General features: G+C 35.5%; 1 protein-coding gene and 1 pseudogene across 1 annotated transcript; both read right to left on the bottom strand.

The window, feature by feature from the left end:
- Positions 1 to 3,875: 3,875 nt before the first annotated feature.
- On the bottom strand, positions 3,876 to 12,065 carry LOC107625278 (uncharacterized). The gene is made up of 8 exons (XM_021115814.2): positions 11,811 to 12,065; positions 10,864 to 10,951; positions 9,985 to 10,085; positions 5,416 to 6,113; positions 5,043 to 5,281; positions 4,752 to 4,955; positions 4,376 to 4,480; positions 3,876 to 4,263 (listed from the first exon to the last, which is right to left on the bottom strand). The coding sequence occupies exons 3-8, from the start codon at positions 10,011 to 10,013 to the stop codon at positions 4,210 to 4,212; spliced, it is 1,329 nt and encodes a 442-aa protein (XP_020971473.1). The 5' UTR covers positions 10,014 to 10,085; positions 10,864 to 10,951; positions 11,811 to 12,065; the 3' UTR covers positions 3,876 to 4,209.
- LOC148573929 (uncharacterized) lies at positions 6,350 to 9,258 on the bottom strand (annotated as a pseudogene).
- Positions 12,066 to 12,778: the final 713 nt, after the last annotated feature.

Raw genomic sequence — 12,778 nt, 5'->3', positions numbered from 1 at the left:
CACATGATGGAAATGAGATCTGTTGGAAGCATGAAGCAAAACATTTGCTTTCTCTCAACATTGGTTTCGCACCAAGCCTTGGGTTTCCAACTAAAATTTCAATTGGGCTAATAATAATATTAATAAAATCTGGCCCATTAACAAAATATTGATTCAGCCAAACAATTTAACCAAGGCTAAAAGTAAAATTCATATTTGGGCTTGCAACAATTTTTCTTTTTTTTTTTTGGCCCAATCAAAACCTGCACAGCAAAATTATTTTAATTAACATATATGAATTGAAATCAAATTAATAATTTTGTAATTAATTATATTAATAATGTTTGATCATCACTAATTTAATTTGGAGTTTTCCAAACTCATCAATATATATATATATATATATACACTATTGAGATTACCATATTAATAATAATAAAATAAAAATTAATAAGAAATAGAGTACTAAAAAGTACTGTCAATAGGATAATAAAATCTAATACACCAATAATAAACTAAATATTAATACTCACTTGATCATGGAGTAATATGAACTTGTATTATAAATCAGAGGCTTGAACCAAAATACAAAGGATGAAACTTTTAAATACAAAGATTGCAACGAAAGCTTAAAAGTGTTTGTGTTTAAGAGTATGAGAGGATGTGTGTAGAATTGCGGGTGATTCACAACCCCCTCCCCCCTCCCCTTTTATAGTGGGCTAAGCTCTTTATTCTTTTACATTTTAACCCTTAGTTTTGCTAATCCGTTTGCTCTTTCTGTGGGCTGATTCAGAGGTTCTGTCTCTGAGTTAATGTCTTCTGTTCTAGTTTTCTGAAAACTGATAGCGGGTTTTCTTCTTTCTGCTGTGATTCTGTTGGAATCCTGCTGATGACTTTTGTTCCTTTCTGCATGAGGTGCTTTTGTAGTTTTCTGAGATCGTCTTGACACCTTCTCTTTTAACTTTGTACAGGTGTCTGTTTTCTGATTTCGGGACTCTTTTTTTTTTTACTCTTCAAATGGATCTTGGGTATCTCGTATGTACAGTCCTGGGCTGGACTGGACTTCTTCATCTTCGTCTGTTGGTTCTGGTTTTATTACTTTTAAAGAATTATGGATCTCTTCTTCTGAGGTGGCCGCTGCAAGGGCCGCCATCATTTGTTTTTTATGGGCTAGAAAGTGAGTTTCTTTTTCAAATGATATTTTTTCGAACCCTAAACTATGGCTTAGTGGTTCTGCTCTTTTTTGGGATATAGTCATCCAATTATCAATTGCTCTTTTACTAATTAGGTTCAGGTCGAATTTATTCCACCATTTCACTTTTATGTTTCTAATTAAATATTGTACACTTGGAGTATCTTCATATCCTGCGGAATCATATTCCCAGGTCATTATCCAGCATATTCCCATAGTGGGAATGAAGGAAATTAGCTTATATCCATCCAGAAATGATGTTTTATTTTTGAATTATTCATAAGCCATACTAGCTTCTTTTGGAAAAATTGCTTCCATTGGTCCAAACTCTTAAAACCATATCTGGAACCATTTGGGAAACTGTAGAGAAATCCCTTTTCGGAACCATATGAACCAAGAGTAGGGATTTGGGGAAAGATATAAAGTGTTCCACCAGGCATCTATATAATCATAATAGGAATAGTGCTGTAGTTCAAATTTTCTAGTAAAACTTTTACAATGAAAGGGAGGGTTTTCCCATTCTGATAATGTTATTACTTTCATAATCTTAATTTTTGAGAATATTGTATCTTTTGTGGTCGGATCTTTATTTTGAGTTAATTCAATTGATCCTGTGTCTACTAAGATAAATTCATAAAAGGTTCGGATTTTTTGGATATTTGTTGGAGGGTAGTGAAAAATATTTGGAAAAATTGTTTGATAAAGGATTCTTCTATCCATCTTAAACCACCCTTTCTCTAAAGCCATTATTTTTAGAGGTATGTGTTTTTCATGATAAGGATGTTCTTCAGATAATGCACTACAAAAAAAAAAGGTCTATGGTCACGGTGAAAAGCTAGTGAAAAGGGTGACCATAGGTCTATGGTCACGGTTTTTGACCTATGGTCACGGTTTTTCCGCCGTGGCCTATTCTCTCGTGGCCATAGGTCTATGGTCACGGTTTTTTTATCTATGGTCACGGTTTCTATGGTCACGGTTGTAATGTTCAAATTCTGGCACTTTAGGCCACGTTTTTTTACCGTGACCATAGCCTATCTATGGTCACGGTTTTGGCCGTGACCATAGCCACTATAGTCACCCCTTCCCAAAACCGTGACCATAGATAAGGCTATGGTCACGGTTTTGGCCGTGACCATAGCCTCTATGGTCACTCCACCCAAAACCGTGACCATAGCCATATCTATGGTCACGGTTTTGACCGTGACAATAGCCTCTATGGTCACCCCTTCCCAAAACCGTGACCATAGCCTTATCTATGGTCACGGTTTTGGCCGTGACCATAGCCTCTATGGTCACTCCACCAAAAACCGTGACCATAGCCATATCTATGGTCACGATTTTGACCGTGACCATAGCCTCTATAGTCACCCCTTCCCAAAACCGTGACCATAGCCTTATCTATGGTCACGGTTTTGGCCGTGACCATAGCCTCTATGGTCACTCCACCTAAAACCGTGACCATAGCCATATCTATGGTCACGGTTTTGGCCGTGACCATAGCCTCTATGGTCACCCCACCTAAAAACCGTGACCATAGCCTTATCTATGGTCACGGTTTTTTGCCGTGACCATAACGTCTATGGTCACCCCACCTTAAAACCGTGACCATAACCTTATCTATAGTCACTGTTTTCACCGTGGCCATAGCTTATCTATGGTCACCCCTCCTTAAAACCGTGGCCATAACTTTTCTATGGTAACCTGTTTTATTTTATGAATTTCTTTTAAAGCATAATTACATTCCAAAATGATGATAGTCACAAAATAAATCTAAGAATGAGAATTCAATAAATGTAAATCATAAAAGTTTCATTAAAAAGTAGATATCCATTACAATAGTAATCAAAATAGGGTGTAATTTATCCATTACATGTATTATCAGATAAAGTCTCTTATCAAAATGTAAAGAACACATCAAAATAATACATTTAGATAACCAAAATCATTATAAGACCCATCCTATCTTATATTTGTATAGAACATATTTTCTTCACATCATGTCCTCTTGCTAGCAAAAGAAATAAAGAAGTTAGAACAGAACAAAAATATTTTTGATGATGCATGCAGTGCAGTTGAGTAATGAATATGGAGCACAAGTTAAGTAAGTCAATCAATATGAAAATTTCAACCACTAAATAACAAGGAGCATTTGCATGTGGTTTTGAGCCATTTGGTAATGTTTATATGTATTTAATCTATCTTTGAGTGGAACTTCAACTCTCCTGTTGAAGTCACTTAAAATTGAAAAAAATCCAGCACAAAGAAACAACCATAACCAAAATAGAAGCTTAAAAAACAAGGTAATACTGAAATACTATTATTAGCTTCCAACCCATCAAACAAATCAAGTAATCAACACTAGCGAAACAGAAAAACCAGATTGAGTGTGAAATCAATAGACAAAGTAAATTTTAAAATAATAATGATGCTGATTGCTATATATTACTAAGTACTAATTCAATGCCGATTGCTACCCCTTCACCTTCATGTATTATTATTGCATTATCTATTTTTCTATACCTTCTGAAGAGAAATAATGGTAGGTTATGCATCTTAGTTCGTAATTAGTTTCTTACCCTTCTATTCAATACGTACTCATGGAGCCAACTAGCCAATAAAATCAATAATAAAATTAACATCAACAGCAATCGGCCACTATTAATTTAACTACTAATTTTGACAGTACTTACGTCCATATCTTTTGACACATGGTTCGATCCCAGTGAAGGAGGAATGCTTCGCCTCGCATCATTTGGTGCACTACTTGCATCAGGCGGAGATTGTTGGGCAGCTTCTATCATTACTTGCACTTGTTCTGCACTCATACCAGGATTAACTTGTTGCAACACCGTTTTGATCAAGCTCGTTAAACCATCCAACTTGGAAGTTAAGTTATTTTGATTTTTCTCCATAGTTGAAACCACTTCAGCATGTTGTTGTTGCATTTGTCGGATTTGCTTATCCTTTTTAAGAGAGGATTTTGTGACTGATCGACCATAGAAACGAACTCTACCATGTCTTTCCTTTCCAAAAACTGTTTAAAGGGCTTCATCATCACTGTATCCAGCTTGCTTCAAAATTTGAAGATGATCCTATTACACAGAAGGAAAATTGAAATAAGTTCATGTGCACATATGCTGAAAATATAAAAAATAATTTACACATTTCTTTTAGTGTACATTTCTACGAAACTAAACAACTCACAATCGTCTCTTGTGTTCCCGAATCAGTCTCTCCTTTCTTGTTAGTACGAGTTACAACAAACATCTCAAACTGTGATGGATCTTCATTGCCCTCTTTTTTTGCACGCTACAAAGAAACCACCAAGATTACTCGAAGTCAACACAGATGACATGAAAGATACAAAGATACTTAAATGCAAAGCACAAATATAATACCAATTCAGCTCATACTAATTCAAAACTAACTGGACCCATTCGATGATTCCATTTTTATTTGGATCTATTTTCACGATTTTTGTCAGAAATAACCTACATATTGTTGTAATGTAAAAATACATAAAGTTAGTTAAATACACGATACCATTAATAAAGTCAAGAAAGTTGTGAAAATAACTTACTTTGATGATATCAAGACTCCAAAATTGAACTAATTTTCTAAAATGCAGTTCAGGTACGGTAATCGGACGATTTTTCATCATCTCTCTGAATGAGCTGTACGGTGTATAGTGATATTTTTTTATGCGTTTCTTAAATTGCTTCCATGACTCTCCAATGGTATCAATCACCCAAGGCTCAGCATCACTTGGAATTTTATATTTAGACTATGAATAAACAGTGAATTATGTTATTTTACCATACAATGCTAAGCCTAATTGTAAACAATTTAAAAAGGAGAATGGTCTAGTTACCTTTGCATAATCCAACATTGAAGTTTTAGTCTCACTTGACACAGCTTGCCAACTAGTATATAATAACGTGACCAAATTAGAGTTTCTTGCAAGTGTACCTAAGAATCGACTAAACAATTGAACCTGTGTCTTTGTTGGGCCTATAGGTCTGCCGTTGCACCATGTTAACTCTATCTGTGTCTCCATAGCATGAATATGCTTGAGCTGGGTGGGACCACGAACTTTTTTCTTTTTGGTACCTATTTCCAATGTCATTACTAGAGAATATTAACAAGAATACTAATAAAGTAAATAAAAGAGTAATCAACTAAATACAAGAGTTAGGTTGATGTCTTTCACTATTTGCTATTGAAAAAAAGGATAAAGGCATTACCGAGTTGACTGTCACTACTATCACCAACACTTGGATTGTGATCATCATAATCATATTCATATTCTTCATCATTTTCATCCAACGATATCCCATATTTTTCGAAGAATTCATCTAAAGTCATAGCTGGGATAAGAGACTCAATCTTATGTTCTTCTTCGTTGGCATCTTCTTCATTTGATTTCTTCATCAGCATCTTATTGGTTGGCTTCTTGCTTTGACCATCAGCGTCATTGGTATTCATCTTGGTTTTATCATCTTCCACCTTTGATTTCTTCATTGGCACCTTCTTCCTAGACGGCTTCTTCCCACTTTGACCTTCAATTTCATTGGCTTTCATCTTGACTAGATGATTTTCTTCATTGCAGTTCTTTGTTGGCATGTTGATTTGATCCTCAAGATCTTTCATGTTTGTTATCTTCTTGGTTGTCATTTTGCTTTGACCTTCATCGTCAACTCTTGTCAGCTTCTTTTTCGGCATCTTGCCCTTTTTCATTGTCTCATGTTTACTACTATCCCCACATGCAGCTAAAACATACTCCCTTTTGATTTGAAATTGTTTTAGCAATGTATAAGCACTTGTGAATTGTATTTTTCCTGAATTTTTTACTGGACTCCTCATCTTCAAGGGACTTCTTTGTGACTCTATTTGTGATAGGGTCCTTAACCTTTTTCTTTTGGGATTTCCTTCATTGTTCATCCTGTATTAAAAAAATGTCAAATAAAGCATAAACATAATTAAATTGCATGAAGAGAGAAAAATAAAGCATCCAAACTAATAAAGAAATGGGCATATGCATTATCATACGGCAGCCACATAATAAAGTAAACAAACATTGAGATTTCATGAACAAATAAAGCATGAACAAATAAAGCTTGATGGAGAAATAAATTATATGGCAGCCACATATTTTAAGAGGGCAATGGACCACTACTGTCATATCAATTTTTGTACAAATAAATCATATGGCAACCACATATAAAGCATCATGAACAAATAAAGCATCATAGACAATTTTTGTACAACCTCAATTTCAGCTTCACTGTCAAAATCATCAGACTCTATTTCTTTGTGGTTAGGTTTGATCTTGTTCGGTGTCACATCAACAATTGTGGGTCGTACGCCCTGTCTAACCAAGTCTACCTCGCCAATATCACTCAAGGGTATCGGACTATTCGCCGATTCATGTGGCTCTCTTATGTTAGGGTCAAACTGTAATTGGACCCCAATGTTAAACAAGTCTCTTGGAACCGTTTTCATCACATAATGCTTTTGGGGAATATATGGATCTTTCACACAAAAGCACTGGTGTGCTTGACTTGCCAACACAAATGGTTCGTCTTGGTAACATCTTTTGTTGAAATGAACGTATGTCAGACCATATCATCTTCCTTAGCAATAAACCACCCACACTTGAATAACACAACTTTAAATTGGCTATAATAGTCTAACTCGATAATATCCATGATTCTACCATAATATCTTATATTGGCCTTGATTGGTTTTTTGTCCTTAACACTTGCAAAGCTTGTAGTTTCAGCTACCACAGTGACACCACTGTTTTGTGTTTTTCGCATCACTTCTCACCGCTTAGTATGAAATCTGTACCCATTGACGACATAAGCAGAAAATGATTTTGCAACTTTATTTGGACCCTTAGACAACTGTTGTATCCAACTGGGAACATCATCCTTCATGGCACGTCCTGTAAACCAGTCTATAAAGTCTTCATTCTGATCTTTAACAACGTTCCACTTTCGCTTCCGCTTGTCTTGCTTTTGTTGCTCACCATGTTCTCTACAAGGGATGTATATTATTATGTAATACTACCAAATTTAGTCTAAGGAATAGAACTAATGAGAAGTGCAAATTTACCTCATGTAAGGCTCCACGTTAATGCAATTGTTCAATACATATGCATTAGCTTGAAGGAGTGACTTCTCGTCCAAAATAATTAGTTGCCCTTTTTTTCCACCCAATGGACTTCCCTTGTTTGTGAACAAGTTTGAATCAGGCTCTTTGGTTGAAGTGCCTTCATCATTATTCCGAGATACTCTATTGAATCTTGTTTTCACTCCCTCGTGCAAATATCTTGAACAAAAAGTTAAACACTCTTCAGTCAAATAACCCTCCGCAATTGATCCTTCTGGACGACTTCTATTACGTACATACCCTTTTAGTATGCACATGTATCTCTCAATCGGATACATCCATCGGAACTGGACGGGACCACCTAACCTTAATTCATTAGCTAAATGAATAGGCAAATGAACCATTATATCAAAAAAGGTAGGGGGAAAAATCCTCTCCAACTGGCACAAAGTCCCTACAATCTCTGACTCTAAACCATTAATCTCTTCTAAAGAGATTTCCTTTTGACATAGCTGACGAAAAAAGGAACACAAGCGAACTAGAGGAACAGCAACATGATCTGGAAGAATGCTCTTGATTGGTATTTGCAACAGGTAATGCAACATGAAGTGAGCATCATGAGTCTTGTAACCGTAAAGCTTTCTCTCTTCTTGTTGTACACAACGAGAAATGTTTGAAACACTTCCATCAGGCAATTTTGTTTTCTTCAAGACACCGCAAAAAATGGATTTCTCGCCTTTGGTCATGGAGAAGCATGCTTTAGAAAGTTTAGTTCTTTTTCCATCCTTTGTATTTATTGGGTGAAGATTCTTTCGAATGCCCATCTCCTTAAGATCATAACGAGCCTTTGCATGATCCTTTGTCTTTCCAAGAATATCCAATAAGGTACCAATTATACTGTCGACTATGTTTTTTTCGATATGCATTACATCAAGGTTGTGCCTGAGCATACAATGCTGCCAATATGGTATCTCAAAAAATATTGATCTTTTTTTCCATTGGCCATTACTTTTGCTTTGCGTCTTCCCAAGGGCATTATCTACTGACTTTAGCTTATCTAGAACCTCTTCACCTGTTAACATTCGTGGTGGACCCCTGAATTCTGTTTTTCCATTAAAAGATATCTTGTTAGACCTCCATGCATGATCAACTGGCAAAAATCTCCTATGGTCCATGTAAACTGTCTTTTGGCTATGTTTCAAGTAACAAAAAGAAGTATCATGGTTACAACAAGGGCAAGCTAGCTTCCCTTTTGTACTCCAACCGGACAACATCGCATACGCAGGAAAATCATTGATTGTCCAAAGAAGTGCAGCATGCATTTGAAAAGTTTCTCCCTTAAAAGAATCATATGTATCTACCCCTGACACCCATAGCTCCTTCAGCTCTTCGATCAATGGTTGCAAAAAAATATCAATATTATTTCCTGGTGAACAAGGTCCAGGTATGAGTAAAGAGAGCATGCAGTATTCTGACTTCATGGACATCCAAGGGGGGAAATTGTACACCATTAAGACAACTGGCCATGTGCTATGTGACACGTTCATAGTTCGAAAAGGATTAAAACCATCACTTGCCAAACCAAGCCTCAAGTTGCGAAGTTCTTTTGAAAAGTTTGGGTACCGAGTGTCCAAGTTCTTCCATGCTTGGCCATCAGCAGGGTGCCTTATGCAACCGTCTTTCAAACGCTACTCATCATGCCACCTCAATGCCTCTGCTGTGTTTGGGCACATAAAAAGCCTTTTAAGCCTTGGTATTAAAGGAAAGTATCTTAAGGTCTTCGCAGCAACCTTATGAACTTTATTCGGAAGCGCAAAGTCATCTTCGTTGCCATCCATAGCAGGAATCTGATTATATCGAGACTCTCCACAGATATGGCAAACTGAGTCATTTATGTACTCATTCCGATACAGCATGCAGTCATTAGGACATGCATCAATCTTTTCATAGTCAAGACCCAAGTCTTTAACCATATTCTTAGTTTTATTAAAAGAAGTGGGAATGTTCAAATCAGGTATAGCTTCTTTTAATAACTCCAAGAGGGAGGTAAAAGATGTGTTACTCCAACCATGCAGACACTTCAAGTGGTAAAGATGAATGATAAACGATAGTCTCAAAAATCCAGTAGTACATTGGATATAATTTTAGACCTGCTTCATCTACCAGCTTATAAAATCTCTTCGCATCTTCATTCAACCCGTTGTTCCCCTCTTCAAGATTTGTCATATTTCCGAATGCATCATGCAGCATCCCGTCAATATCATCAACGCCCCCTCGATCATCCATGTCACTATTTACAACTGTTGGGATTGCTGATTCCCCATGATTAGTCCATCGTTTATAACCTTCGACAAACCCGTAGCAAATAAGATGCTCATATACGTCTTCTCGTTCACGCCAATAAGTGTTTCCACACTTTGCACACAGACATTGGATTTCTTTTCCAACCGGTTTTCCAATTACGAAGGCAAACTCTAAAAAATTATTTACACCAACTATATACTCGTTCTCAAATCTTGGTAAATCCATCCAATCCTTTGACAAAACATGATTAAACCTAAGAATGCAAATATCTAAACTTACTAAACATGATCTAATAAGTCAATTATAGTGACAATCTGGCTACCATATATCCGCTTACTACCCTAATTAAATGTGCTATCAAATTATTATATATGGCAATTACGAGATAAACTTACTGCTTAGTTCCTTCATTTTGAGAAGCCATATGAAGTTGTTATAAACGGTGCCGCAGCAACTACTCGACTTCTGTTGTCTTTACCTGTGCGAAAAAATTATCCTGTACACAAAACAAAGTCAAAATAATTAAGTTCAGAAAGGGAATACCAAATAATGCCTAATTTTAAGTTCCTATATTAATGTACATTTTTTTTGCACTTATTAAGTTAACTTTTTGTATTAACATGGGTTCGCATCTAAAATAGGCAGAATAATTTCCATTAGTGTCCCATGATCTTGATATATACATAATATAGAGTAGCAATGCTAAGTGCTAACTAGTAATGCAGTGTAATAATGGGAAATAAGGTTGAGCTTTAAATTACCGAGTCAATGTTGCAAAACTGACGAGTTTAAAAAGGGACAGATTAGACTTTAGAAACCAAAAACATCGTCAATTTGTGGAGGTAAAGACTCATGAAATAGACCTATGAACAAGAATTTTTTATACATGATTTAAAAAATTTTCTACACAACAACATAACAAATAATCAACCCTAAATTAATTCAAACCACCAGTTAATTATTAAAGTTCTTTCATCCCTTGTATAATGAGCTATTTTTCAAGCAACTTTGAAGATAATTAATTATTAACAGCATCGATAAAATGTCAAAGAAAGCTAATAAGAAAATGCATTATTCATGCACCACTAATAGAGTATAAAATCTTATGCACATGGGATTTGTTCTCCTCACATATAGATAAAGATCATTATCACATTCACATAGGCATATGATTTCAGCAAAAGTCAAGCAGGACCATAATTAATTAATAATTAGTTACTTAAAATAAAATAAAATAAAATAAAATGAAACTATTAATTTAACAAGGTATGTACCTTAACAGGATAATGGCAAAGTAGTGGAAGTTTGGCAATATCACCACTTTGTACATAGTATAACTTGTTATGATGACAAGTGTTAACACTGCACACACATAACGTATATATAATATATAAGCAACTATTTTGGTTTATACATTTGAGTTGTTAAGAATAATTATAAAAATGATAAATAAAGAACTTATAAATGCCAAAAGGATAAATAAAAAAAATTAAAAAATAAATGGTTGACAGGTTTGGTTGAACAGACAAGCTAATTAGCTAACCATATTCAGTAAGATCTGATCAGATTGAGAAAAATTTAACCGGACATAATTTTTTTGGAGAAAATTTGTGTATTTATTACAAATAAATGGATTAATCTATTTTGATGGGACGAGTAGTAGTTAAGTTGTTAGTTAGAATGATTCTTATTTCGATATAAAAGAAAAGAATTAAGGTAGTAGTAGGGAAAGAGATCACGGGCAAAGTGTGTGTGGCACTAGCAGCTGTAGGTTTAGGGTAATCAAAGAATGGTAGGTGTAAAATTGACAAAGAACCGATAGTGGGTTTTGAGGCATGGCAAAAGCATTCCCAACGAACAGGGTCTCATTGTTTCCTCCATGGTTTGATCCCATTCATTCATTCTTTATACCATATGTTAACTTGTCCTATTTTACTCATTGATTCTTCTCATCGCAGGAAAACGGTATGCGTCCTGAATTCCAATTGGCTACCGAGGGAATTCAACAAGCACACATAGGGGCATAGCTTAAAATAATACTCCAAAATGGCATCATAAATAATAGAAACAATATCAAATTCAAAACCTACGAAACCTATGGCACATGACTCGACTTTTTCTTTTCCATCAAAGGGGCGTGAGAAACGCACTGAAAAGAAGAAAATACCAATACCCAACACATGTTTCAGTGCACCAAAAAGAAGAAGTGGAGGCTACTAACCTTCGACGGATGGCAACCGGCGAGACAAGGCGATATGCGAGATGAAGGCAAGCGGCAACCGGACGGCGTGCTACTCCAAACCACGAACAGAGAAGCCGACGAAGATGAAGACGACGTGCTGAGTTTTTTAGGTTTTGCAAAACAGGGAAGAGGAAGAAGCGACGGCGCCGCGGAGTTTAGGACGGCGGTGGCACTGAAGAGCTTGGGACGGTGGCGGCAACAAGGGGCTAGGGTTTTCAAGTTTCGATTTCCATCAGTCACAGTTTTATGAATTGGGGGAAGAAAGAAGAGGGCCGCGGGGGTTTTCAATTTCCTTCAATTTGGTTCTCATGTATTTCAATTTTTTTCAAATAAACAAAAAACGACGTCGTCTATGCTTTTTCTCTAATTATTAATCCACAAAACTTAATAATCTATTATTTAATGGTTAAACTTTTAGTGTAAAAAATTAATTTTTATATTATTAAGTTTTAAATTATTTTTAATTTAAAATTATTAATAGCATTCAACCTAATTTTTTATTTACAAAATTAGATTTCAAATTTTAATATTTAAAGTAAATCATATAAAATTATTAGTTTTTAATTATTAAATTTTTTAAAAAGAAAAAATATTTAAATTAATAAGATATACATAAAAATATTAATTAATTAAAACTCAAATGATTGAAATTGTAACTGTAGACTCCTTTAGGTCACCCCCTAAAACTGTGATCATAGACCATTTTAAGTCACCACCCAAAACCGTGATCATAGACCCTTTTAAGCTACCTTTTCCAAAAAACCGTGACCATAGACTCTTTTTGGTCACTGTAAACAACCGTGACCATAGATCCCTTTAGATCACCCTCTAAAACCGTGACCATAGACCCCTTTAGGTCACCCTTTAAAACTGTGACCATAGATCCCTTTAGGTCACCCTCTAAAATCGTGACCATAGACCCCTTTAGGTCACCCTTTAAAACCGTG

This window comes from Arachis ipaensis, chromosome B2 (genome assembly GCF_059453495.1).
Source record: "Arachis ipaensis isolate K30076 ecotype BB chromosome B2, ASM5945349v1, whole genome shotgun sequence".
Taxonomy (NCBI): domain Eukaryota; kingdom Viridiplantae; phylum Streptophyta; class Magnoliopsida; order Fabales; family Fabaceae; genus Arachis; species Arachis ipaensis.
Note: the sequence above shows the minus strand (reverse complement) of the source record. Positions and strands in the feature narration are given on the sequence as shown.